General features: G+C 37.2%; 1 protein-coding gene across 1 annotated transcript; it reads right to left on the bottom strand.

The window, feature by feature from the left end:
- Positions 1-19,608: 19,608 nt before the first annotated feature.
- Positions 19,609-21,091, bottom strand: LOC130748734 (probable BOI-related E3 ubiquitin-protein ligase 3). The gene is made up of 3 exons (XM_057601979.1): positions 20,890-21,091; positions 20,369-20,789; positions 19,609-20,271 (listed from the first exon to the last, which is right to left on the bottom strand). The coding sequence occupies exons 1-3, from the start codon at positions 20,943-20,945 to the stop codon at positions 19,708-19,710; spliced, it is 1,041 nt and encodes a 346-aa protein (XP_057457962.1). The 5' UTR covers positions 20,946-21,091; the 3' UTR covers positions 19,609-19,707.
- Between the last annotated feature and the right edge of the window lie 3,766 nt (positions 21,092-24,857).

Below are 24,857 nucleotides of genomic sequence, written 5' to 3'. Positions count from 1 at the left end.
GGACGTTGGTGAAGCTTCTGATCAGAGTTAGACGGAAGATTGGATCCTCTGACCTTGCAACTTCTGCTTCTGGGCATGTTCCTCATAACTTCTGAATGCCAGAGCTAGAATAGCTTGGGTCTTCAGAGCCAACTTATTGCAGGTCTTCAGAACTTGAGTCTTCTACTTCAGGACCGTTCCTTCTGGAACATCTGGTCTTCAGAACTTTTGACTCCGGTTCTTCAGTACCTCTTGAGAGCTTCTATCTTCAGAACTTCTGAAGGATTTGCCACTGTTCTGAACGAACATGGAGAGCTTTAGAACTCTCTTTTGGTTACCCTTGGGTCTTCATCTTCTGATGGAATCGACTTGGTTTGAATCAGAACCTATTTTTCATAACTAGAAAGGACAAACGTTAGGGTACCATAATTGTTCATACTCAAAAACCTTAATTGTAATCATCAAAACATAGAGATGCAACTACTGATCAATTCTTGATCTTACAATCTCCCCCTTTTTGATGATGACAAAACAAGTATTTTGATGAACAATCCTAAGTCAATAAACTGAATACACAAGAGAGAAGAGATAAGAGTTTAAACTTATCCTTGTGTAACGGTTTATGTTGCTCCTTCTGAATCTAGGATTGATTCTGAGCTGGGGACTCCCCTTGACTCCCCCTGAATCTATGACTTGATGAGATGATGAAGAGTCTAGATTCGGAGTCTTGTGAGGTGATCAGAAGATACGCATAGAAGAGTGTATACTCATCAGAACTTGATGACTTGATGGTTCAGAACTTGCGTAGATCACTTGGAAACATAGAGTATTGTCCAGATGGATTGTGATAGGGCGTCAGAGGCATGTTTGTTCAGAAGATTGAACAAAATGTATTCCTTGTTTAGGACGTTTGGCAATATCTATGTGCTATAAATATTTGATACTTATTCTCCTCAACTGGTTTATTAAAAGTTTATCAAAACCATTTTATGTACTCCCCCTTTTTGTCATAAGCAAAAAGAGTGAAAAACAAAAATACTAACAACAAAGAATTAACTCAGATAAAACGCATTAAATAAGTTGTAGCAAAAACACATAAGGAAATAAAACATAGTCAAACATAGAATAAATTCACAGACAGATAAGATGAATAAATATGCATGAAAGATAGATGAGAGGGGTTCAGGACTTTGATGAAGATGGTAGATTCTCGATCAGATACTTCATCATATCCTCCATTCTGCTTGAAGATTCCCGAATCTGCCGACTTTGTTCACTCTGAATAATGCCTTGATGCTCAACCATCTGAAACAGCCTCTGCTGATCATTTGTATCCTATCAATTCTGGCAGCCAGGAGAGCAACTTCCGGATGTGGAGCTGGTTCTGGAGCTTGAACAGGAATAGGAACTTATGCAGATGCTTGAACTTCTTCCTCTGATTGAACTTCAGCAGCAACTTGAATCGGTACTTCCATCTGAACTTCATCAACCTCTGCAGCCTCATGAATGATGATCTCTTCAGCATTGTCCTCTGCAACCTCTGCTGGAATCATCTCAACATCTTCTGAGGTACGTTCAGAGACAACATATGTTCTTGCCGCCATTGCTCTTCATCAGAGAACTCCTGAATGAGTTGAATAAGACTTTATGGTCTGAAGGAGGGTGCCAAATCCATGATTGGCTGAGGAGTGTTGGTTGCGTCAGAGCTTGATGCATTAGAACTCTCAGTTCTATTTTATCCTGAAGGTGCTGATTCATCCACATGAACCTTCTCTTGTCCCGAATGATCTGATTCATCCATATACTCAATCTCAGGAATGGTCTCTTATCTTTGCCTGGATGTAGCTGTCTTCTCAGGCGAGGTGAAGCTCAGATCTCTTGAGTTCACCGTGGAGTAGTGAGACAAGGACACATAAGAAGACTCAGCAGCAACATCTGTGAACAGATCTTCAAAATAAGAGGCTACCTGCTGGATAGGTTGCACATTGAAAGGAGGTTATAGAATCTGAACATCCTCATCTCCTTTGTCTTCCACAGCAGGAATCTCACCAGATTCAGTTACCAGAAAGGTTCTTGAGGTGGATGGAGGCTTGGGTGTGAATTGTTGAACCAAGTCCTTCAAGGTGGCCTCACTCTGAGCGATACCCTTAATGAATGAATTGATGAGAGGTACTGACTCAGTTGTGGTCGATGTGGAAGAGGTTTGGATTGGGATGGATGGAATGGAAGTGGTAGCAGTTTGGATGTTTGAGTTGGGAGCTTGTGTTTCGGCTTGAGATATGGTTTGTGTGTGAGGTTCTGTTTGAGGTGGAACTGTTTGGATTGAGATTGGCAGGGAGGTAGATATAGGTACAGGTTGTTCAGGAATAGTTACTAAAGCAGAATCTAAATTAATGCTTTCAGTAATTGCCTTACTTGGACCTCTGAGGGTGGCAGATCTGGTGAGTCTGGCAGTCCTTGCAGGATCATAAGCTATCTTTGATATCCTTTCCCTTTGTACCTCATGAGCACTCTCAGATGCTTGCTTTGGTTCTGGCTCCTTCTTCTGAAGTGGACCCTTCAGAGGCAGTTTCTTCCTCTTGGCTATGAGCACTTCATCAGAATCAGTGGATTCTTTTGATTCAGCTTCTGGAGATTCCCTTATGTCTTGGAGCACATACCCAATAATCTCACTATCATCCTGCTCAATTTCCTCCTCAACTTGAATTACCTGAAATTTTTGCCTCTTGGTTAGGGGAGTATCATCATCTTCAGTTTCCTCACCAGAAGATTCTTTCATGACAGTTTTCCTCTTGACACTCCTTCTGGGTGAACCTTCTTCAGAGTTAGAGTGAACAATTCTTCCTCTGTTGGTGTCATCTTCTTCCTCTTGAGTTCCAATAATGGAAGCCAGAGAGCTCTCAGAGCTATCAGACTTAAATTTATGAGATGAATGCACTGGAGTTCTTTTAGGAGAGGGTTATGGAATTGCTGCCCTGATGACCACAGATTTTGATGCAGCTTTCATCTTCTTGGTTTCCTCTATCAGAATCCCTTTGCCCTTGGGATCTGAAGGCTTGCTGCTTGTTGCTCTCTTAGACTTCCTTGTTAATACCTCAGGAGGACTCTCAGGAAGTGCTTTGATGAATTCCTCGAGAGTGATTGGATATCCTTGACTTCTGAGCATTCTCACATATTCCAGAATACTGGCTGGATTATCCTTTTTAGACCAGAGAAGAAAGTCATCAACAGAGTAGTTCTTCTGACAAACCTCTTCAAATGATTCTTCTTCAGGTTCAACTTGAACTTTGTCAATGATCTGCATTCTCTTCAACTTAGTCCCATTGAGAGCATCTCCAATGGACATAGCCAGATCATCATGAAGGCATATGTCAGATAGAGTCTTGACCAGTTTGTTCTGAGTGAATATATCTGAAAGCAACCTGCCATAAGGAATGTAGGAGATAGACCTCTTGGTCTCAATTGCAGTAGTCCTTGACTTCTCAACACACTCTTTCAGATAGTTGAAGAGCAGAAATGGAAGACACACATGCTCACCCTTAGAGATATAGTACATGATTACCTTTTGAGTTGCATTGAGGTAATCAGTTCCTCCTGTTCTAGGGTGAATGCAGTATATGAAAATCTTCTGCCAGATCTTCATTGTTGGCTTCAATTCCTTTATGGCATACTTTGTCTTCTCCAAAGACCAGTTATCATAAATAGCCCGATTAACTAAGTTCCTCATGCCAGGAACATTAGCATCCACATTCTTGATTCTCTTGCCCTGTTGGAACTCCATTCCCAGCAATTTTGCAATGGATTCCTCGGAGATAACAATCTTTCTATCCAATACATGAGAAACGACGTAGTAGTCGTTGCATACAACATTCTTCTAGAATTCCACAACTAATTTGTAATAGATAGGGCCACAAAGCCGATTGAAATAGCCAAACCAACCTTGCAAATCGACTTGATCCCTGATGTCAAACCCGTGTTTAGCCAGGTTGTCGAAGTCCACTCTTGACTCGTTGCATACAACCAGTTCTTCAATCTTCTTGATGCAGCTGACCGCATTGGCCGCGTTCAGGATTTGCTGAGCTTCTTCGAATCTTTGCCTCTCTTGCTCTTCGACAGTCAGTTTGGAAGAAGCAGTAACAGTCGCCTTCGATTTCCTTGATTTGCCCATGATTCTCAGGAATGCGAGGTTTAGGGTTCAGAGAGAAGGGAAATTTTGGAGGGAGACGAGTGAATGAAATGCAATGCACACAATAGGTTTGAAAAACATTTTAAGTATGTGTGTGGATTAGATCGTGTGTGAGATCGTGCGTATAGTGGGTTTAATGATAACCGTTGAGATTTTAAAAAGCATAAAGCAAAAAGCAAGATCAACGGTTTGTAAAATACTTAGTCAGAAAATAGCACAGTGGAGGAGAGTAGGTATCATCATTATAGCAGATACACCACGCGACACAAGGAACTATGTCACAAAAGAAGTGACACATGTATTGTTGTCTACCACAGAAGTTTAACCGGTGGGTTAAGTACTTTCTGATCGAGTACCTTTTGAATATGCAGCATCTGATGACTTTAGAAGCACCATGGTCAGAGGTTCTGAAAATTCCTTACTCTGGACAAAAGTCCATGTTCAAATTTTCAAGAATAAATAAAAACCGATCTTCAGCCAAGGGCTTAGTGAAGATATCTTCTCATTGATGGTCAGTATCAACATACTCTAATGATAGAGTGCCCTTCTGAACATGATCTCGAATATAATGATACTTTACCTCTATGTGCTTTGCTCTTGAGTGTAGAATGAGATTTTTGCTGAGGGAGATAGCAGCTGTGTTGTCACAGAAGATTGGAATCTTCTTCAGAAACAAACCATAGTCCTCCAGATGATTCTTCATCCAAATGGTTTGTGTGCAGCAAGTGGCAGCTGAGACATATTCTGCTTCTGCAGTTGATAAAGCAATTGTGTTCTGTCTCTTGCTTGACCAAGTGACAAGATTTGCTCCAAGGAAATGGCAACTTCCTGAGGTGCTTTTCCTTTCCACTCTGTCTCCAGCAAAGTCAGCGTCACAAAAACCTGAAAGTGTATACTCTGATGTTTTTCTATACATCAAGCCAAGGTTAGTGGTTCCCTTCAGATATTTGAGGATCCTCTTAACAGCTGTTAAGTGAGTCTCTCTAGGATCTGATTGAAATCTAGCACAGAGATGCACACTAAACAATATATCAGGTCTGAAAGCTGTTAAATAAAGAAGAGAGCCTATCATTCCACGATAGAGCTTCTGACAAACCTTAGAGGAAACTTCCTCTTTCTCAAGAATGCATGTTGGATGCATTGGAGTCTTTGAGATGTTGCAGTCACTCATGTTGAACTTCTTCAGAAGTTCCAAGGTGTATTTCTTCTGATGGATATAAGTGACTCCCGGTCGTTGATCAATTTGAATTCTCAGGAAGTACTTGAGCTCTCTCATCATGCTCATCTCAAATTCAGCCTGCATCATCTTAGAGAATTCCTTGCAAAGAGAGGGATTAACAGAACCAAATATAATGTCATCAACAAAAATCTGAACTATAAGAATATCATCCTTATAGGTTATGCAGAAAAGAGTGTTGTCACCTTTACCCCTTACAAACTCATTCTTCAGAAGAAAGGAGCTAAGCCTTTCATACCAAGCTCTGGGAGCTTGTTTCATTCCATAGAGCGACTTCTTGAGCTTGTAGACATGCTCTGGATGCTTGTCATCTTCAAAGCCAGGAGGTTGCTTGACATACACTTCCTCTGAAATGTAGCCATTGAGGAAGGCACTCTTGACATCCATCTGATGAAGAATTATGTTGTGATTCACTGAGAATGAGATTAGTAGCCTTATAGCTTCAAGCCTTGCCACAGGAGCAAAGGTCTTAGTGTAATCAATCCCCTCTTGTTGACTGTAGCCTTGAGCTACCAGTCTTGCCTTGTTTCTCGTGACTTCTCCTTTTTCATTCAGCTTGTTTCTGAATACCCACTTGGTTCCTATGACATGGAAACCTTTGAGTTTAGGCATTAAAGACCAGACATCATTCTTGGTGAACTGATCTAGCTCTTCTTGCATTGCCAGAATCCAGCCTTTATCTTCAAGAGCTTCATCAACTGATTTGGGCTCAATGAGAGATACAAGTCCCTTCAGACTCAGAAGAGTCTCTTCTGAAGATTTGAGCATGAACCTAGTTCTGAAAGGAGCATCTTTGTTGCTAAGAATCAGTTCTTCTGGATGAGAGGCAGCTATTCTCTTCTTCTTCTGAAGTTCATCAGAAGTTGTTGGAGCATCTTCTGATGCTTCTGCCTTTGGAGCAGCATCCTCTAGGCTGTCCTTTGGTTGATTTGCTTCCGATGGATTAATGCTGAGATCTACAAATCTTTCAAACAGCTTTGACTTTTCTGAGCCAAGCTTGTCATCAAATCTAATTTGGATAGATTCCTCAACAGTTTGAGGGACAATATTATAAATTCTAAAACCTTTAGATCTTTCAGAATAACCAAGAAAATAGCATTTTAAAGCTTTAGAATCGAATTTACCCAATTGCTCCTTTGTGTTGAGCATGTAGCAAGTACTCCCAAAGGGATGGAAGTAAGAGATATCAGGTTGTCTTCCTTTGCACAACTCATAAGGAGTCTTCTCCAGAATTGGTCTGATGGAGATTCTGTTCTGGATATAGCATGCAGTGTTGACTGCTTCTGCCCAGAAGTGCTTGGCCATACTTGATTCTTGCATCATGGTGCGAGCCATCTCCTAAAGAGTTATGTTCTTTCTTTCAACAACTCCATTTTGTTGAGGAGTGCGAGGACAGGAGAAGTTGTGAGAGATCCCTTGAGAGTTGAACAATTCTTCAAAGGCTTTGTTCTCAAATTCTCCGTCATGATCACTTCTGACAGTAATCACTGAAGTTTGGAACTCCTTATGAACTTGGGTAATGAAGTTTGTGAACACAGTGTGTGTTTCATCCTTGTGCCTTAAGAACTTTACCCATGTCCACCAGCTGTAGTCATCCACAATGACTAACCCATACTTCTTTCCTCCAATGGATTCAATTTTCACTGGTCCAAAGAGATCAATGTGAAGTAGCTCAAGGGGTCTTGTTGTAGATACCACATTCTTTTCTTTGAAATGCTTCTTGTTGAATTTTCCCTTCTGACAGGCTTCACACAGAGCCTCTGATGAAAACTTCAGACGAGGCAATCCTCTAACGAGGTTTAGCTTGCTTAGTTGGGAGATCTTCCTGAGGCTTGCATGCTCTAGGCGTCTGTGCCAAACCCATTGCTCATCATTAATGGACATGAGACACTTGACCTTCTGAGATAGCAGTTCAGAGGATTTGATTTTGTAGATGTCATTTCTCCTCTTCCCAGAAAACAGAACAGATGCATCTGTTTGACTGACAGCTCTACAGCAGGTTTGATTGAAAATCACATCATAACATTTGTCAGCTATTTGGCTTATGAAGAGCAAGTTATGCAATAATCCTTCCACCAGAAGTACATCATTAATAACTGGAGTTTTTCCATCTCCTATGGAACCTTTTCCAATGATCTTTCCCTTCTGGTTTCCTCCAAAGCCAACGTCTCCTCCTGACTTAAGTGGCATCAGTTTTTGGAATATAGACCTTATGCCCGTCATGTGTCGCGAGCATCCACTGTCCAAGTACCATGACAGGTGTCTTAACTGAGCTGCATAAGATATCTGTAACAGGAATAATTTTTGTCTTAGGTACCCATATCTTGGGTCCTTTCTTGTTAGTTTTCCCAGAAGTTCTCAGAACTTTGGGTGCAACAGGAGGATAATACAAGGGAACTTGATTATAATATTTAGACATGTCAAGTTTAAATTTTCCCTTTGGTTTTACCACCTTGGGTGTAACCCTTTCTAGAATGACAGTACCAGCGGGAACAAAGTGCTTATGCAAAGGTTCGCGTTTGGGCTCAGATGGCTCACCTCTCATAGGTTTGGAGTAGCCAAGACCACTGTTCCCATTTATGCTTATGTCATAGATCATTGAAGCCATAACACTTCTGTCTATGCCTTTGGCTAAGAACCTTTGAAACGCTTTCTCATATAAAGTTTCATGCTTAACATCAGATGATGCAAGTTGATCTTCTAGCATGGCATTTTTAGCACGAAGAACAGAGTTGTCATTTTTAAGAGAAGAGTTCTCTTCAATGAGTCCAGAGACTGACTTCTCATGAACTTTTGATGTACTAGTTTTAACAACATATTTTCTTTTAAGCTCTTTATGTTTATTTAAAAGCACATCGTGTTTCTTCATTATTTCAGATAATGCAATTCTTAGTTCAGATGAAGAAAATTTAGAGAATACCTCATCGTCATTCTCAGAGTCTGAGTCATCTTCTGAAGCTATCATATCATCCTGTGCTTCAGCATCTCTGCTAGTGGTAGCCATCAGAGCTTCCACAGCTTCATCTTCTTCTGACTCAGCTTCATCAGAGTCAGTCGCATCAAAGGTCACAAGAGCTATCTTCTTGAAGACGTTTCTTGGTCTCTTGTCCTTCTTTAGCTTGGGACAGTCACTCTTGTAGTGCCCAGATTCCTTGCACTCGAAGCAGGTGACTTCCTTCCCAGAGGGCTTCTTCTGACCAGATGAAGATTCAAATCTTCCTTTACTTTTCCTCGGTCCTTTGCCCTTGCTTTGTCTGTTCTTCCAGAGCTTGCTCAATCTCTTTGTGAGAAGAGATAGCTCTTCATCACCAGAAGCATCTGATGATTCTTCAGAGGAATCTTCCTCTTCTGCCTGATAGGCTTTCGCCTTGTCAGGTTTTGACTTAAGAGCAATAGATTTGTCTTTCCTTTGAGGCTTGTGCTCTTTGAGTTCAATCTCATGGCTTCTGAGATGACTCACAGGCTCTTCTAGCTTCAAGGAGTTCAGATTCCTGGAAAGCTTCAGTGCAGTGACAAAAGTCATTCACTCCTTAGGCAAGCTTCTGATGATCTTTTTGACATGATCACCAGTAGAGTAACTCTTGTTTAGCACTCTGACTCCAGCAATCAGAGTTTGAAACCTTGAGTACATCTCCTCAATGGTTTCACCAGATTCCATCTTAAACTGCTCATATTGTTTTATGAGAGCAAGAGCCTTAGTCTCATTGACTTCTTCATTTCCTTCGTGCGTCATGACCAATGAGTCAAAGATGGATTTTGCTGTTTCTTTGTCAGAGATCTTCTCATATTCAATATATGATATTGAACTGAACAGCATGGACTTCGCCTTGTGATGATCCTTGAAACGCTTCTTCTGAGCGTCAGTCATTTCAGTACGGAGGATCTTCACTCCTGCAGCATCTACTGGATCAGTATATCCTTCCATGACCATATCCCAGAGATCTGGGTTAGTGCCAAGGAAATAACTTTCGATTCTATCTTTCCAGTACTCAAACTTTTCACCATCAAAGACTGGTGCTCTGAGTTGGTTGTTGTTGTTGTTGTCAGCGGAAGTATTGGCTTGGGCCATCGTTGTTTTTCACACTAGGTTCTGGATCACTGATCAATGTTAAGTGTATAAATCAGAACCGGAGCTCTGATGCCAATTAAAGGTGCGAAAAACAGTAGAAAGGGGGGGTTTGAATAGAGTTTTTAAACAAAAGTTTTACCCTTTTTAAGTTTTGACAAACTTAAAGATAAGAACTAGGTGCTAAAGAATATGAAGTAGAGCACACAAGTATTTTATCTTGGTTCACTTGAGATAAAAGCTCACGTTAATCCAGTCCACCCGTGAAGGTGATTTCTTCCTTCTTCTGATGAAGGCAATTCACTAAAATCAATGAATGTTACAACTGCACTTGCAACCTGCAAAGTGACTAACAGTACACTGATTTTCTCACTAGTATACTCTCAAGAAGCTGATCAATCGATCCTCTCAAGACTAGCTAAACACTAAACCAAACTTGATTCAGTCATCTCAAGATCCGGCCAAACTTGGTCTCTTAAGGAACTTTACAAAGTGTTTGTAAAAGGTTTTGGGTTTACAAGAAATGCTTTTGAAAAGCTAATAGTAAACTCAGATGTTCAAGAAAAATGAAGAAATATTGCTAAGAGATCGGTTAGAATGGATTCAAGAATATCAGCAAAGTTTCTTGGCTTCTTTCTTCTATGTTCAGCCCTTATATACTCCAAGGCATATGGTGTAGCCGTTGCTAGGGTTTTGTCCGTTGGAGTGGCAATCTTGTAATATCAGACTGCTAGGCTGAACGAGGTAGGTGGCGGACAGGCTATGACAGTACGATGTGTACTATGACAGCGACCTGTCCTTTCACCAGCTGACTTAAGATCTGTAGTGCTTCAGATGGACGTTGGTGAAGCTTCTGATCAGAGTCAGACGGAAGATTGGATCCTCTGACCTTGCAACTTCTGCTTCTGGGCATGTTCCTCAGAACTTCTGAATGCCAAAGCTAGAATAGCTTGGGTCTTCAGAGCCAACTTCTTGCAGGTCTTCAGAACTTGAGTCTTCTACTTCAGGACCGTTCCTTCTGGAACATCTGGTCTTCAGAACTTTTGACTCCGGTTCTTCAGTACCTCTTGAGAGCTTCTATCTTCAGAACTTCTGAAGGATTTGCCACTGTTCTGAACGAACATGGTGAGCTTTAGAACTCTCTTTTGGTTATCCTTGGGTCTTCATCTTCTGATGGAATCGGCTTGGCTAGAATCAGAACCTGTTTGTCATAACTAGAAAGGACAAACGTTAGGGTACCATAATTGTTCATACTCAAAAACCTTAATTGTAATCATCAAAACATAGAGGTGCAACTACTGATCAATTATTGATCTTACATTATGTACATGTTGTTTCCAGGTTGATATTTTTGATTTTTTGTCGGTTCGGTGCTCACATTGGGTTTTGGGTTTGGGTTCGGGTAACCCGAAACCCAGGGGTTTGGGTTTGGATTTGGGTTTTGCACCCATATTGAATTTGGGTTTGGGTTTGGGTGTTAAGTTTGAGTTTGGGTGTGGGAATGACCAAACCCGCACCCACGGGGCTCATTGCCAACCCTAGTCGAGTCCTTCTTGTTTCTTTCTTTTCCTTTTTTAGTAACTTATTGAGTTTTAAGTCAAATTGAGTCCCTTTTTAAGTCATAATTACATCTGCACTAGATATTACTACATGTGCGTTGCACGAGTTTATTTACAATATTTTTACATTACATAAAATTATTATAGTTTAAAAAATAAATATACACTAAAAAGCATTTTAATTATAAGATATAAAAATAAAAAAATAATTGTGTTAAGACATTTCAATATATAGTATTAGTGTTCTCTTTATGAAATAAGTAGTATTAACCAAATTTAACAATTAACATTGAAGTAATTTTAAAATTTAACAATATGATAAATTTTTAAGTTAATTTGAAATATTTTAGATTAAGTCATAAATTTTTAATATCATTAAATTAGTTGTAATTAATAACATTTTTTTATTGTTTACTGAGAAAATTATTTGTTTGGAGAGTCAATAATAATATCTCAAATAAGTACACCCCTGTCAAGACCAACAACATAATTTAGAATAAATAAGAAACAAAACCTAAACCATCCGTAAGGAAAATCAACTAAATAACAATCAAATAGTTTAATACATTAAGTAAGTGGTTATACATCAAGGAAAGAAGGGAATTTGAAGTTCTATATAAGAGATAAGATGCATAAACATACAAAATTCTTAATGTATGCTTAATTTATGTAAATTAAAATTACATAGCAAAATTTAGATCTATGAATATATACCTTGAAATCCCACAGAGAGACCCCAAAATGACCCCGAACCTCATAAGTCATCTTAGATCAAATTGCTAGAGCCTAGAGAGCTATTTAAGATCAACATATGGAATAATGAAAAGATAGACGAATTAGAGAATTATCCAGTGCTCTAATTTTCTCAAGGTTCCCTTTGATGAACATGAATTGTCTTTTCACCTTCAATAGCTTGTTAGCATATAGGAACGTAATTCTATTTATAGTCCAACCCTAGCAAACCTCTTATGCAAATAAAAAGTAAATCTCAATTAGGAGAAAATGGAGTAGGAAAGAAAAAAAAAGGAATTATCATTTTTTTCCAAACCAAACAATTTAGCATGTCATTGTTTCTGAATCTCGTACTAATCGGATCGGATAACATCGTATGCCAAGATCCAACTTATCACTCAAAAGCTCCAATCACATGAATAATAGTCCAAGATGTTTAATCAAATCGTTAATTTCAAAATATGAATGAAATTTAAAATTGAAAAGAAAAAAGGCTTAATTACAACTTTGGTCCCCGATGTTTACCAATGCCATGATTTTGGTCCCCCGCCTAATTTAATTACATGGATGGTCCCCGACATTGTAGGTTGCGTGCAACGTTAGTCCTACCGTTTATTTCTTAATGGAGGAGGCTTACGTGGACGTCTAGTTGGAGAGAAAAAGGAGATCTGAGGAGAGAGGGGAGCACGTGAGTATCACGTGAACTCACGTGAACCTTATATGAACCCATTATACCCAAATCTGAAACCCTAGGGATCTAAATCGCGTTACCTTCTTCGTTCCAGGGAGGTCAGGGGTTTGGGTATAATAGGTTCAGATAAGGGTCACGTGATACTCACGTGCTTCCCTCTCTCCTCATACCTCCTTTCTCTCTCCAACTGGACGTCCACGTAAGCCTCCTCCATTAAGAAATAAACGGTAGGACTAACGTTGCACACGGCCTACAACGTTGGGGACCATCCATGTAATTAAATTAGGTGGGGGACCAAAATCGTGGCATTGTTAAACGTCGGGGACCAAAGTTGCAATTAAGCCAAGAAAAAATTGAGCAATGCAACATCGTATGATAAACCAATCAAGTTTTGATACATTCAGCTGATATCGGTTGTTAACATGTCCAGAGTACTTTGGGTAGACAATGTCCGTAAAAAGCTAGAATTTTGAAGAATTTGGAGGGGAACAAAAAGAACTTGAAGAATGGGTATGAACTATGAAATTATGCGTTTAAATAATGATTGAATAGGAATTATAAAAGGAGAGAGGACTCACCCAATAATTCATCCATAACGCAGATAGGCCCAATGCTATTCAGCTATTTTTATGAGTAATATAAAGGTAGTGGAGCTAGAATGAAGCTGCACAACCCTTGAAATTAGTAAATTTACGTTTAAAAAATTGCAAATTTTAGCAGGTGAAGTGACAATTGTTAAGGCCCCAAAACTAAAACTGATGGAATTATAGAGTGGAATCTTAACGGTGGAAAGGACAAATAAAGGACCATTTATATTAAAGTAACCGAATGAAATTACTTGTGCCATTATATCAACCTGCGTTGGAGATGAAAGGTTGAGTAGTTTTTATTTTTTTATTTTTTTAATTTCATCTTAAAGCACGTGATGAAGATAAAGGTGGGGAATTTGATCATCTCATTAATGCTATTTTTCCAAGTCTTTTGTATTTAATACTTAGCTCAAGTGAGCTTTACTAATATATATAGAAGATTAGTTTAGGTGTTTTTAATCAATTTATTTGGTCTTTTTATTAGTTTAGTTAGAGAGTAATTTATATGGTCAGTTTTGAGCTAAAGTCCTTTGAATTCATGAATGTTGATTGCACATTGGGGGTTTTATTTGCTGAATTGAATGAAAGGATAATGGATTATCATGATTAATGACATATTCCCATGAGTTACATTGTTGTTTTGATGGTTTCTTGAGATTCTTTTCAGGTTTAATAGGTTTTTGATGGCTAATGATGATGATTGAAAGCTAAGTTAAGAGTCATGATGATATGAGAAGTGTGAGTTACAAAATTGAAGAAAAACCAGATGAGTCACGCATGTGCGCCATGTATCCCACGCACATGCGTGGAGGTACTGTTAGAAAAACATGACGACCACGCATGTGCGCCGCCTGATCCACGCACATGCGCCGTGGCCTGACCTGATGCTGCGATTTGTGCGTTTTGAGCGTTTTTGCCCACGCATGTGCGTGGAGAAGGCCACGCACAAGCGTGGATGACCGCTGGAAACTCTATAAATATGGCTTTTGTTATTTCTTTTAGGTATCTTGTAATTTTGGGAACAAAACTTAAAGTTTTAGTTCTTAGAGCTTGTGGAAGGCTTCTTGACACTCTTATTTCAGGTTTTTGTTCTTTTGGGTGTAATTTGCATTATGAATTTCCTAGCCATGCTTGGCTAGTTTACCTTTGTACTTTGGGTGAAGTGAAACTTAACTTTGATTATGTTTTGAACTTTTGAGTTTCTTATATGAATAAAGTTTTATTTTTATGTATCTTTTCTCTGTTTCAATACTCTCTTGAATGCATGCAAGTGTTTGACTTTCTTCTTGCACAACGGTAGTTGGTAACAATTAAGGGACTTGAGATTAGATTGATTTGTTTACTCCCACATAGGTATAAGGGTGGGAACTTATTGTGTTGGCCTGAACATAGAATAATAATTCTTCAATTGAATTGACTAGGTACTAAGGTATTAGGCTTTGCAAACTGAGATGAATGATTTGCTTGATTGATGTATTAACAAGTGAAGGTATATGCTACATCACCATAGAAGGGTTTCTAAAGTTCATATAAGGATTCAGTTGAAAGAAACATAATTGAACTAAGTGAAACTTTACCCAGGGCATTTCTTCTTATAAATTACATTTTTTGATTTTGATCACCAGTGTGTTAAACACAACAAAACCACAAACTTATATTGCTTTCTCTTTCACACTCTGAACACTAAACTCTTAGAACAAATTGATAAACAACTATCATTGTGGTTCGATATCTTTTTATTACGTCGATCAATCCATACATTTGCGAAATTGCTATCTATTAGATTGAGAAGACGGGAATTGTGGCATTTTTATGACCACTGCAATTTACAAAGTATCTAAAAAAAAATTATGGCACCTTGGGAGCAAGGCATAGACTATCACAAAATTATCTTTATTTATTTTGCGCAACAATGCACACCTCCTTTTTTATACACTTCATTTCCACCTATTTTTATCTTTATCTCTCTCCTCTTATCACTTATCACATCTTATACTTTTTCTCTCTTACTTTTTTCATTTCTTCATATCTCTCTTCTTCTCCACCTCATTCCACCTCATTTTTGAGGTGTCAACAAATAATTACGGTATTTTGCGAGATTTTAAAACCCTATCAAAGACCTTACTTTTCATTCGGCACTTGCTAATCGAACATGTATGTCAGAGTTACATTGCGAAATACTTGATTCCGGGTAACAAATTCAAAACCCCCTTTCCAAAAAACGTGATAACTTGGCTGTCCTGTATATATTATATTCACATTATTCAAATATTCGGTTTGCATAAAGATAATAATATAAGAACGTGTAACATACATGGTGCTTTATATTTTTCACTTAATTTTATAAAGTCGTACATTATCTCTCCATCACTCCCTAATTTTCTACTATATCTTTTGATTCATCTTAAAGCAATTTAAATAAATAGTGACATGTTTCATTTAGGAGTATATAGTGACATTTAGGAGTATATTTTAAAAATAAACACAAATTGATTTCTCAATATAGTTAGTACTAGTAAATAAAAAAGCAAACGCACGCCCCAAGATCCCCACCTCCTTGGCTGAACATTGACTTCTAACAGGGGTGGTGGCAGTGGCATGATAGTAGTACTACTACTAGTATATTATCTTGCACACAAAACAAAAAAACAAAATTAAAAAAGAGTTGAAGTTATTGAGCTGAACAATCACGTGCCACTCACATGTTGAAAATAGGACCCGTTTGTTGATTCGGTGTACGAGCCATTATTATAGTGGGTATTGTTGAGTCGAAGTCAGAAACAGAAGCAAGATACAGAAGCAGCACAGCACAGCACAGCACAGCGTGGTAGCAGAAGAAAAACAAAAGGAGTAATAATAGAGATAGAGTAGCTGGTAACGAGGGGTTGCCATTTTTAACCGCGTGCCGTGAAATCTCAACTGCAGGGGATCTTTTTTTGTACATGCACAATTATTAGTCAAAGGACGACCGTACCTACCTCGGTACTCCCTCCAGTCCTATTTATAAGCATGAAAGAGAAGAAAAACCTTGGTCTTTTTTATAAGAACCAAATGAAAGTTTGAGCTATATTAATTAATTTTTTCCAATAATGCCCTTATTAATTCTAACTTGTAAAATGTGTCTCATTAATTATTCTCTCTCTTTCCCACTTTCCAACACTAATAACAAAGGGTAATTTTGGTAGTTCATTTTGATTTAAGACAAATTTAATGCATTTTATCTAGTTTAACTACATTTCTTAAACTATGTGAATTTTTTTTTTTTTGCTTATAAATAGGACCGGAGGGAGTAACACTTAATTTTTAGAGTACTACCTCATTTTCGTTTTATCTTAACCTAAAACTCAAATTTATAAGTTATTACTAGTATTAGGATTAGGATTATCAAGATTCAAGAACACCATGATATAAGAGATTACTAAATTAATTTAAGAGATTACTAAATTCTTGAATCTTGATAATCCTAATACTAATACTAGTAATAACAATATTAATTGTTATAGTTATTACTAGTATTTTTCAGTTGATTGACGTTTGACAACACTCCTAATAAAGATTTCTTGGCACTCCTAGGGCCATCCTAGCATAACACGAATTTGTTTGTAGTAGATACTAGATAGTAGTCGACCATACATACTTAAAAATGAGTTTCTACTGATCCTTCTACATTGCACTAACACATGCACCCTGCAAGTTATTTCTTTTTGTCCTGTCATTTTATACACATAGGTAGCGTTTGGTGACTGAATGAAACAGGACAGAACAGAACAGAACGAGACAGAACATGATGGAACAGGACAATAATGTTCTGTGTGTTGTGTTTGGTAACTCCAAATCAATAGAACAGAACCATGATTTTAATTACATATATAACCTTGCATGTTTAATATTTGATTGAGGAAAATAAATTGAACTCAATTGAACATTTTGCATAGAAACCGTTTGTTATTGCTTACTTCATAACATAACCTATGTGTCATGTTTCGTTCTCTTCTCACCCGTCTACCAAACGCTACCATAGTAACACTCAATTCAATATTATTATCAACAATTTTTTATTTTGAAATTCAACGAGTCTCATTAAATTGGACGCGAGACTCTTCATGACTCCACATTTTTTTTTTATAGGCAGTGGACTCCACATGAATTTCTATTATAATCAATGATTATTGGAAAAATATTGAAGTGAGACTTACTAGCTTTTTTTCTTAGAAAGTAATTCGAATAGATTTAAAGCTGTCAAAACTTTTGGTTGAGCGTCAATGACATATGAAGGTATGAAATAGTACATTTTAATAGAATATATTTTGCTCTTAAAAGCCTTTTAGAGCCATAAATGAACACTTAATTGATTAACTAGTCTATATTTGTCTGACATATGTTAATGTAAAAGTAAAATTTGAGCTGAGAATCATTGTTTGGATAAAACTACAATTACTTTGTGACTTGTTAGATTAAACTCTGATTTAATTATACACCTCCATTTACCTTTGTACGAGACGATTACTGCAAAAATAAATGAAGAAAGTCATATTTCACTGATCTTGCGTACGTACCAGAAATCATTTTCGTGTTACAAGGAAAATATTTTCCCTTGAAATGTCGTCTCAATGGAGATAGATAGATAGACAAAATAAAGGGGAGAATATAATTGGGTTGGGTACTGGTAGCTAGCTCTAGTCCCTATTTAACAGTGACAAGAGAGCGAATCAAGGTCTCACAGTAAGCTTCGTATGACACGCCTCACTCAACCACCATCACCATTACCTTTCCTTTTCTTTTCTGTTTCACTCCCCAAAATGATCATAATAATCCACCTGCACCGCCTCCTAATTTATTAACAACACTTTTTTTGCATTATCCGTGAATAAACAAAAAAATTACAGGTTCTCTGTACACTATCAATATAGTAGCTAGTATCTTTTACTTTCTTAAGCTACGTAACCGCCTATAGTCATGAGATTAATCTTTTAGGATTTGAAAATTAATTTAGTAATTAGTAGATTTCTTTCTCAACAAATGCTTCTCATACGCACTGCACACCTAAGAATTAAATCTGAACTAAATATTTAAGGAGCCGAACTATTTACCGGTTGTTCTAAACTTTATGGTACACCATCCAATACTATTGATCACAATAACCGTGGCAGTGATATACAGATTCTGATCATGACTTTTACTTCATTGAGTAGAAATTGTCCAACAGTAATTAACGTAAGGTTAATAATTTTTATTTATGGCGGGGTGTTGGGAACCACTGGTTATCGTGTGTGTCGGGTTGTGCATTGGCTTTTGGTCTAAAGCCTCACCTCTTATCTTATGGCCGTTGCAGGCAGGCACTCTTCAATAATAACAGCGACATTTGCGCGCGTCCTACGTGTCAGCTTTTGCCGCACACATGTCGCTTTCTGTCCCCACTTAGTTGACCCCACGCGCCTTCCCACCCACGCGCACTTCTCTATCCCTTCGAGATTTACCTAGTTTCTCCATTGGGGGAACTGTCGCCTAGATGCGCCCCGGGCCCCACAAAACTACCTTTTTCATTTTTCACATTTACCACAGCTAATACGCCACATGTTTTATCGGTGTGAAATTAAAAAAAGAGAAGAAACTACACTCTTAAAACATAGTAATTGAAGCATAGGACAACTTAATTAGGAGCAGTGACGGATTCAGAAATTTGATGTAGTATGGGCAAAATATATATATATAAATTAATAACAAAAAAGTTAACATACGTGAGACATTTTTTTACCAAAGGGGACACAAGTGAGAACATTTTTTACCAAAGGAACCATCAGAAACCACATATTTTTACTACTCAAGTGAGGGCATTTAGCAATGTGGGACACAGGTGAGAACATTTTTTTTTGACAGTCCACAAGTGAGAGCATTTAGTAATGTGGAACACAAGTGAGGGCATTTTTTTTTATCAAATGAGCCATAAAAAACCACATACTTTTACCCCTCAATTTTTTTTCTAATGTTTTTCTAAAATTAAGTGAGGGCATTTACCCTCATACCAATGTACTTGGATCCGTCCCTGATTAGGAGGATTCTCAAGGATAGTACGTACGTAAACCAGTATAGAGACGAGGCACCCATCTAAGAGAGATAATCAGCAGGAGCATTAGATTTCTTGAAATAGCGTGAGGCAAGTCTCTCAATCCCTATCTAACAATGGACGGACATTCGCAAACTCATTAGCTTGAACAAGCTATACCACATGTTTGAGCCCCTTCATCTGTTTTTCTTTCTTTAAATTAGATAGTTTAAAGAGAATGCTAGTAATTGATAAGTAATTTATGAAGATTGCTAGTGAAAATTAATGACAGTGTAGTATAATATCAAATGATGGTAAAATTGAAGAAAACTTAATAATTAACCTTCAATTTCTAAAACAATAACCATTGTTACTTCAAAACTTGAGGGTAAAAAGTAAAAAAATTAAAAAACCACACAACCAAAAATGCACAAGGTAAGTGAAATTTGCAGCTAAAATTTAATGAAATTATCTGGATATTTAGATCTAAACTACAAAACATTGAAGCATATGGACAAGAACAAATTGGATCAAAATGAACAAATTTTTTGTACCCTTTTCATTAGGTGAAAATTGAGTTTTTCTTTGTAGGGTAGGAGGATATAGGGTTTGTTTTTACCATATTTAGAACATGTTAACATGAACGCTGGCAGTTTTGAAGGATTTACAGATAGGACAAGTGTGTAGGGTAGACCCACAAACTGTACACAAACACAGGTGCCTGCACGGCAAAATCAGCACGCACGATTCATCTTTTCCACAGTTCCTGCACAATCTGCTGCCACTATCCTTATCCTTCACCCCTGCGCACTCTCCCGCTAACGTGCGCCACCCCTCATCATCGCCGTCAGTGCTGCCACAACATGACTCTGCATCGTCCACCATCGCTCCGGCGGGTGACACGGTGGCTCCACCGCCTCCGCCGTCGCGTTGTGCTAGTACCTGCTCGAGATTGGATCGGAGAGCGTTTGCGGTGGCTTCGTTGGTTTGTGCTAAGTCGCGCCATATCTGATTCTCTATGCAGAGAGATTTGACTCTTTCTCCTAATGCCCAGTTCAGTTTCCCAATCTTCTCTATCTCTTCTTGCTTTGATTTCAGCTTCTTCATCACGCCGATTTCAACTGCTTCTATGAGCCTCTTCGCTTGCCTCTTGCGTTTTTCATCTACCTCCATTCTCACCTTCTCCATCTGAAGAATTCAATACAACAGAAACAGATGAGAAACTGGGAAATGGAAACCAATTTGATAAGATTGAACTGTGAATATTTTTTGCAATTTTGCTTACCCGTTGTGCAATGAGATTATCGATGTCGACTTGTTGCTGGTGGATCTGAAGGGAAATGTCTTCACCGAGGAAGGAGAAGGATGAGGAGGCGCAGCTTTTGTTCACGGCGGCGGTGGCGGTGGTTCGGGAAGAAGGGTAAGATGGGAATGGAAAGTTGTTGATTGAAGTTGAATTCTCTCTTGTGTTGCAGGCTTTGGTTGATAAGGGAACATTGTAGGTGAGGCCACTGTCAGATTTCATTGAGTTTTTCTGAGGAAAGGAGTTGTCCATGATGGAATTATACGCCGCCGGAAGGAGCATGTTTTCCGGCGTTGCGCCACCGACGCCGCCGGATAATGGTAAAACTGATGAATAGCACATCTGGGTGGTGGTGTTGTAGAGATTATTAGCGTTTGTCTCAACTGGGTTCACCATCATTTCCCTGCATATTCATTCACCAACAAAACATTAGTAAATTTTGACATAGAATGAAAAAAACATGAGATTATTAAGGTAAAAGATAAAGAAAATGGAAAATTTACCGGTTGGTAATGAGTTGAGGAGGAAAAAGATTGAGATGACGAGCTTCAACAGCCATAGAAATGATAGGTTTAAGCTTGGTTCTTGATATTTGAAGATGGTTTTGGTTTTGGTTTGAGAGCAAAGATAAGAGAGAATAGGAGAGGAAATGAGAATAGAAAAGAAGTGAGTGAAAGAGAAGGGGGGAGAAAATGGCATGCAAATAGAGGTGGCAATCCTTATATGGGGTGGTGTTTGTTCAAGGTTTGCATGGGCCCACCACACATCATTATTAAATTAAATGGTTTTAAATTAAAAAAATAACGTTAGACCGAAAATTTATTTAAAAATAAAAAGGATAAATAAAGATGGTGTGTTGGTTCTAGTGTGAGAGATCTTTTTGTAGTACTACATACATGATCTTGAACATAGAGATTTGACGAGTCAGGCCTAAGTTAGTAAAGGCCGATTTCTAGGGGTATTTCGGTAATAAAATCCCGTCTGTTTCGTAACAATTGGGTAAAGAAAGCAATAAACCAAGTATAGTAGTAGTATATGCTTTTTACCTTGTCACTTTTTTGTCTTTTTTTTAACCTTGAGTAGGTAAAATAGTAAAATAAGAAAAAAGTAACAGTGACACGTAAAACGTGCCGACTAAAGGACGCCACGTAAGCAGTGCAAGAATCCAAGAGAGTTTTTTTATTTTTTTTAATTTTTTTTTTCCTTGTGGTCGTCGAAACACGTGTGTGGCAGGGTTGTGGGGGAACAGTGGTGGTGGGCACGTGTGACCTGCCAGCGTGGAAGGGGGCGTGGGACCCGGAGAAGGTAGTAGTAGTAGTACGGTGTACCCGGTACAAAGGAAGAAGGGATTTTTGGCAGTTTCCTTTGGAAAATGTTGTTTGTTTGTTTGTTGGTTGGTTGAGTCATGGTGGTGGCATGGCATGAGGATGTAAAAAGATGAGAGAAAAACGTTGCTTGCTTTTACTACTACTTTGCTTTATTGTTGTTGTGAGTTGTGAGGTTGGACCATTGATTCCACCACGCCAAGTGTCTTTCTTTTCTTTTGATTCATTCATTCATAATGTTAATGTCATGTGTTGTTGGTGTTGCTTTGTTGCTTTGGTTGCGTCCTGGCCCATACCCTTCATTACGCTGAACCTATACGTCCTTATGGAAAAACGTAGCCCTTGGAAATTTCAAACCTCTTTATTCGGCCATGTTTGTTTTTAATAAATATAAATACTCATCTACTAGTAGCTCACCTGATCTATCCTTTCTTTAATGGAGTAGTACTACATTACATTAATTAAGCATGAAATAAGAGATTAGTACTAGTAACTTGCGGTTAATTGAATCTTAGAGTAGGTCAAATACTCATTGACACTAATTAGTGAGCATTAGCATTCACTTCGATCCAAAAAATAACTAGATTAGACTCCTCTTATGAGAATGAATATCCTTTCATATCATTATAAAGTCAATTAATTAATTTTTCAATGTATGAAAAAATAATGTCAATTAATTAATATTTAAACACACACTTTTTTTTTGGATAAGCAAACACACACTTAATCAATGAGATCAAATTAGTTGAAAATTCACTATAAGCATTATGACCATGCTTGAACCTGTTTTGTAAACTCCTTTTAGTATATAAAAACCAAAACCAATTAAAGAAAAAATATCTTTGGTGTTTCAAAAAACTTCTTAAAAGCAATTACAATTTTCATCTTTTCAAATTGACATTGCAAAAAATTTAGAAAGATTTTCTGTTTCTAGTTTTAGTTTTTTTTTTGAAATTGTTTCTAGTTTTAGTTCTCAAGTCACATGTTTTTTATTTTATAAGATATGCCATTTAAATAGTTATTAATTCACAAAATTTAGAAGAAAATATTTTAATATGATTGCTTTTGTTCAAATTTATTTGCAAGAGTGTTTGATTTTAAAATGGGATAATTTTTTGAAAGTTTCTTAATTACTAAAAATAATTAAAAAATTGCATTGACATGAATGAGATAGATCGATAGAGATGCAATTATGTGACAAACTGAGAATACATCCATCTCCTTGGGTGGGGGTATACATTAACTACTAATAATTAATGTTGAACTTTTGTCAAGATATCAGATTTGTCATGTGCTCGACTTTATCTTTACGTTCCAAATGCGTAGGCTTTCTTCCATTGAAATTGTCTTCCAAATCTGATATTTTCTAGTAAGCTCTAATTAGTTCAAGATTGCCAGGCTTTGATTTGATATAATGCATCCCCTGAATCTTAGACTTTGGCCATATCCACCTATATAAAAAACTTTGAAGTTGTGGATAGACATGGATGTGTTGAATCCATTATTGGTTTTTAGGTAGCCTCCATCCATGGTTGCGTGTGTTATGTTATCACTTCTTCATAAAAGTTGTTTGTCTTATATACCGTTGTTTCTGTTTATGGGAATATTTAAGTTGCCATGTTTCTAACTGATATTGATATTTTACAACAAATTGGAAATGTATACTTGCCTGTTAATTATATTTAAAACAATCAACACATGCAATAATATTATTAATTTTAAGCAATAAATATTTAGCAAATATTCTGTCCATTACTTAACATTAAGATTTGCCAAGTAAAAAGTAAAAGGCAAAATTGTGCTAGAATTGGCATATCTGGTTGCATGTGGTTCACAACTTGAACAAATAGATCAATTAACTTAGCCGCTAAGGTTAAGCCCGAATGAAAGGTTTAAGGAAACATGTGAATTATTCTTCCAAACGTTTGATGGAGAATTTGTGTAGAAAAAGTATAGATATATAGAGTACACTACTTTAACATTTCGATTTTGATGAAATATTAAAGGACACTCACATATGATGAAGAAGAGATTTAACATATAATTTGTGTTCATTTTTAAGATTTAATGTATATACTTTAAAGATCAATAATATATATTAATTTGGCAAAAACTTTGAGACTCTCAAGCAGATAAAAAAAATACAAAACAGTAAAACACCACAAAGAGAGGGAGAAAGCCTAAAACGCTCATACAAATTAACTTAAAATAAAATTACAACAAAACCAATAACACCCCAAAGCAAAAGCCTTATAGGAAGAGAAAAGAAAACCAAGAAGAAATCCAAATGCAAATACCCTTGAAATGGTTCATAATGAGATGGTCCGGATAACCTGAAATGTCTTCCTATAGTTTTAATAGCGCAATGAGGTGGTCCGCATAATAATGTGTATACACTATTATTCAATAGTTTTCTTCTCAGCTTAACTAAGAAGTAAATTTTAAACTTAATTAAAATAATAAATCATGTAACAATGTAAAAATATGAGATATTAAACCATATAAACCTATGAAATTTATAGTAATATTAAGTGTTAAGTATATAATTTTTAAATGAAATATTTTTATTAGATAATATAAAATTTTACAAGTTTAAATTAAAATTTAAATAATGACTGTTACTATTTTGATTCAATATCTACGGAGACGAGTTAGGATAAGAATTAAAAATTTAATTTTATCGATTTGATTATCAGGATCGCAAAAAATAAAGTAAGAATTAATTGAGAAAATAAGGACAAAAACAAATATAATTAAAAACTGGATAAATAATATAAATTAGAATTGTTGCATGTTCTTTTGTGTGTGTATGAAGAAGCCTATGTTGAAAACATGTATCACCCGCGATTCGACCAAACCCACACTTTACATAGACGGTGACAGATCTGGATTTTGGGTTAAATCGACATCGGTGGTCCGAAACCAACCATAATCGGCCGATGGACAGCCCTAGCGTGGAGAGTCAAGACTTTATGTCATACAATTATATATTACTTGCACAAATGTTGGAAATGTGTCTTCTCATTAATTGTAACGTTGAAGATTCAAAATGACCGAGCGAGTTTAAAAAAAAATCGAAGTTGAGAGTCAAAACTAAATAGTGAGTGACTCATAGACGATCAGAAAGGATACATAAATTGTCTTAG

The sequence above is a fragment of the Lotus japonicus genome, chromosome 3 (genome assembly GCF_012489685.1).
Source record: "Lotus japonicus ecotype B-129 chromosome 3, LjGifu_v1.2".
In the NCBI taxonomy this organism is placed as follows: domain Eukaryota; kingdom Viridiplantae; phylum Streptophyta; class Magnoliopsida; order Fabales; family Fabaceae; genus Lotus; species Lotus japonicus.
The sequence above is the reverse complement of the archived record's forward strand: the minus strand, read 5'-3'. Positions and strand labels throughout refer to the sequence as shown.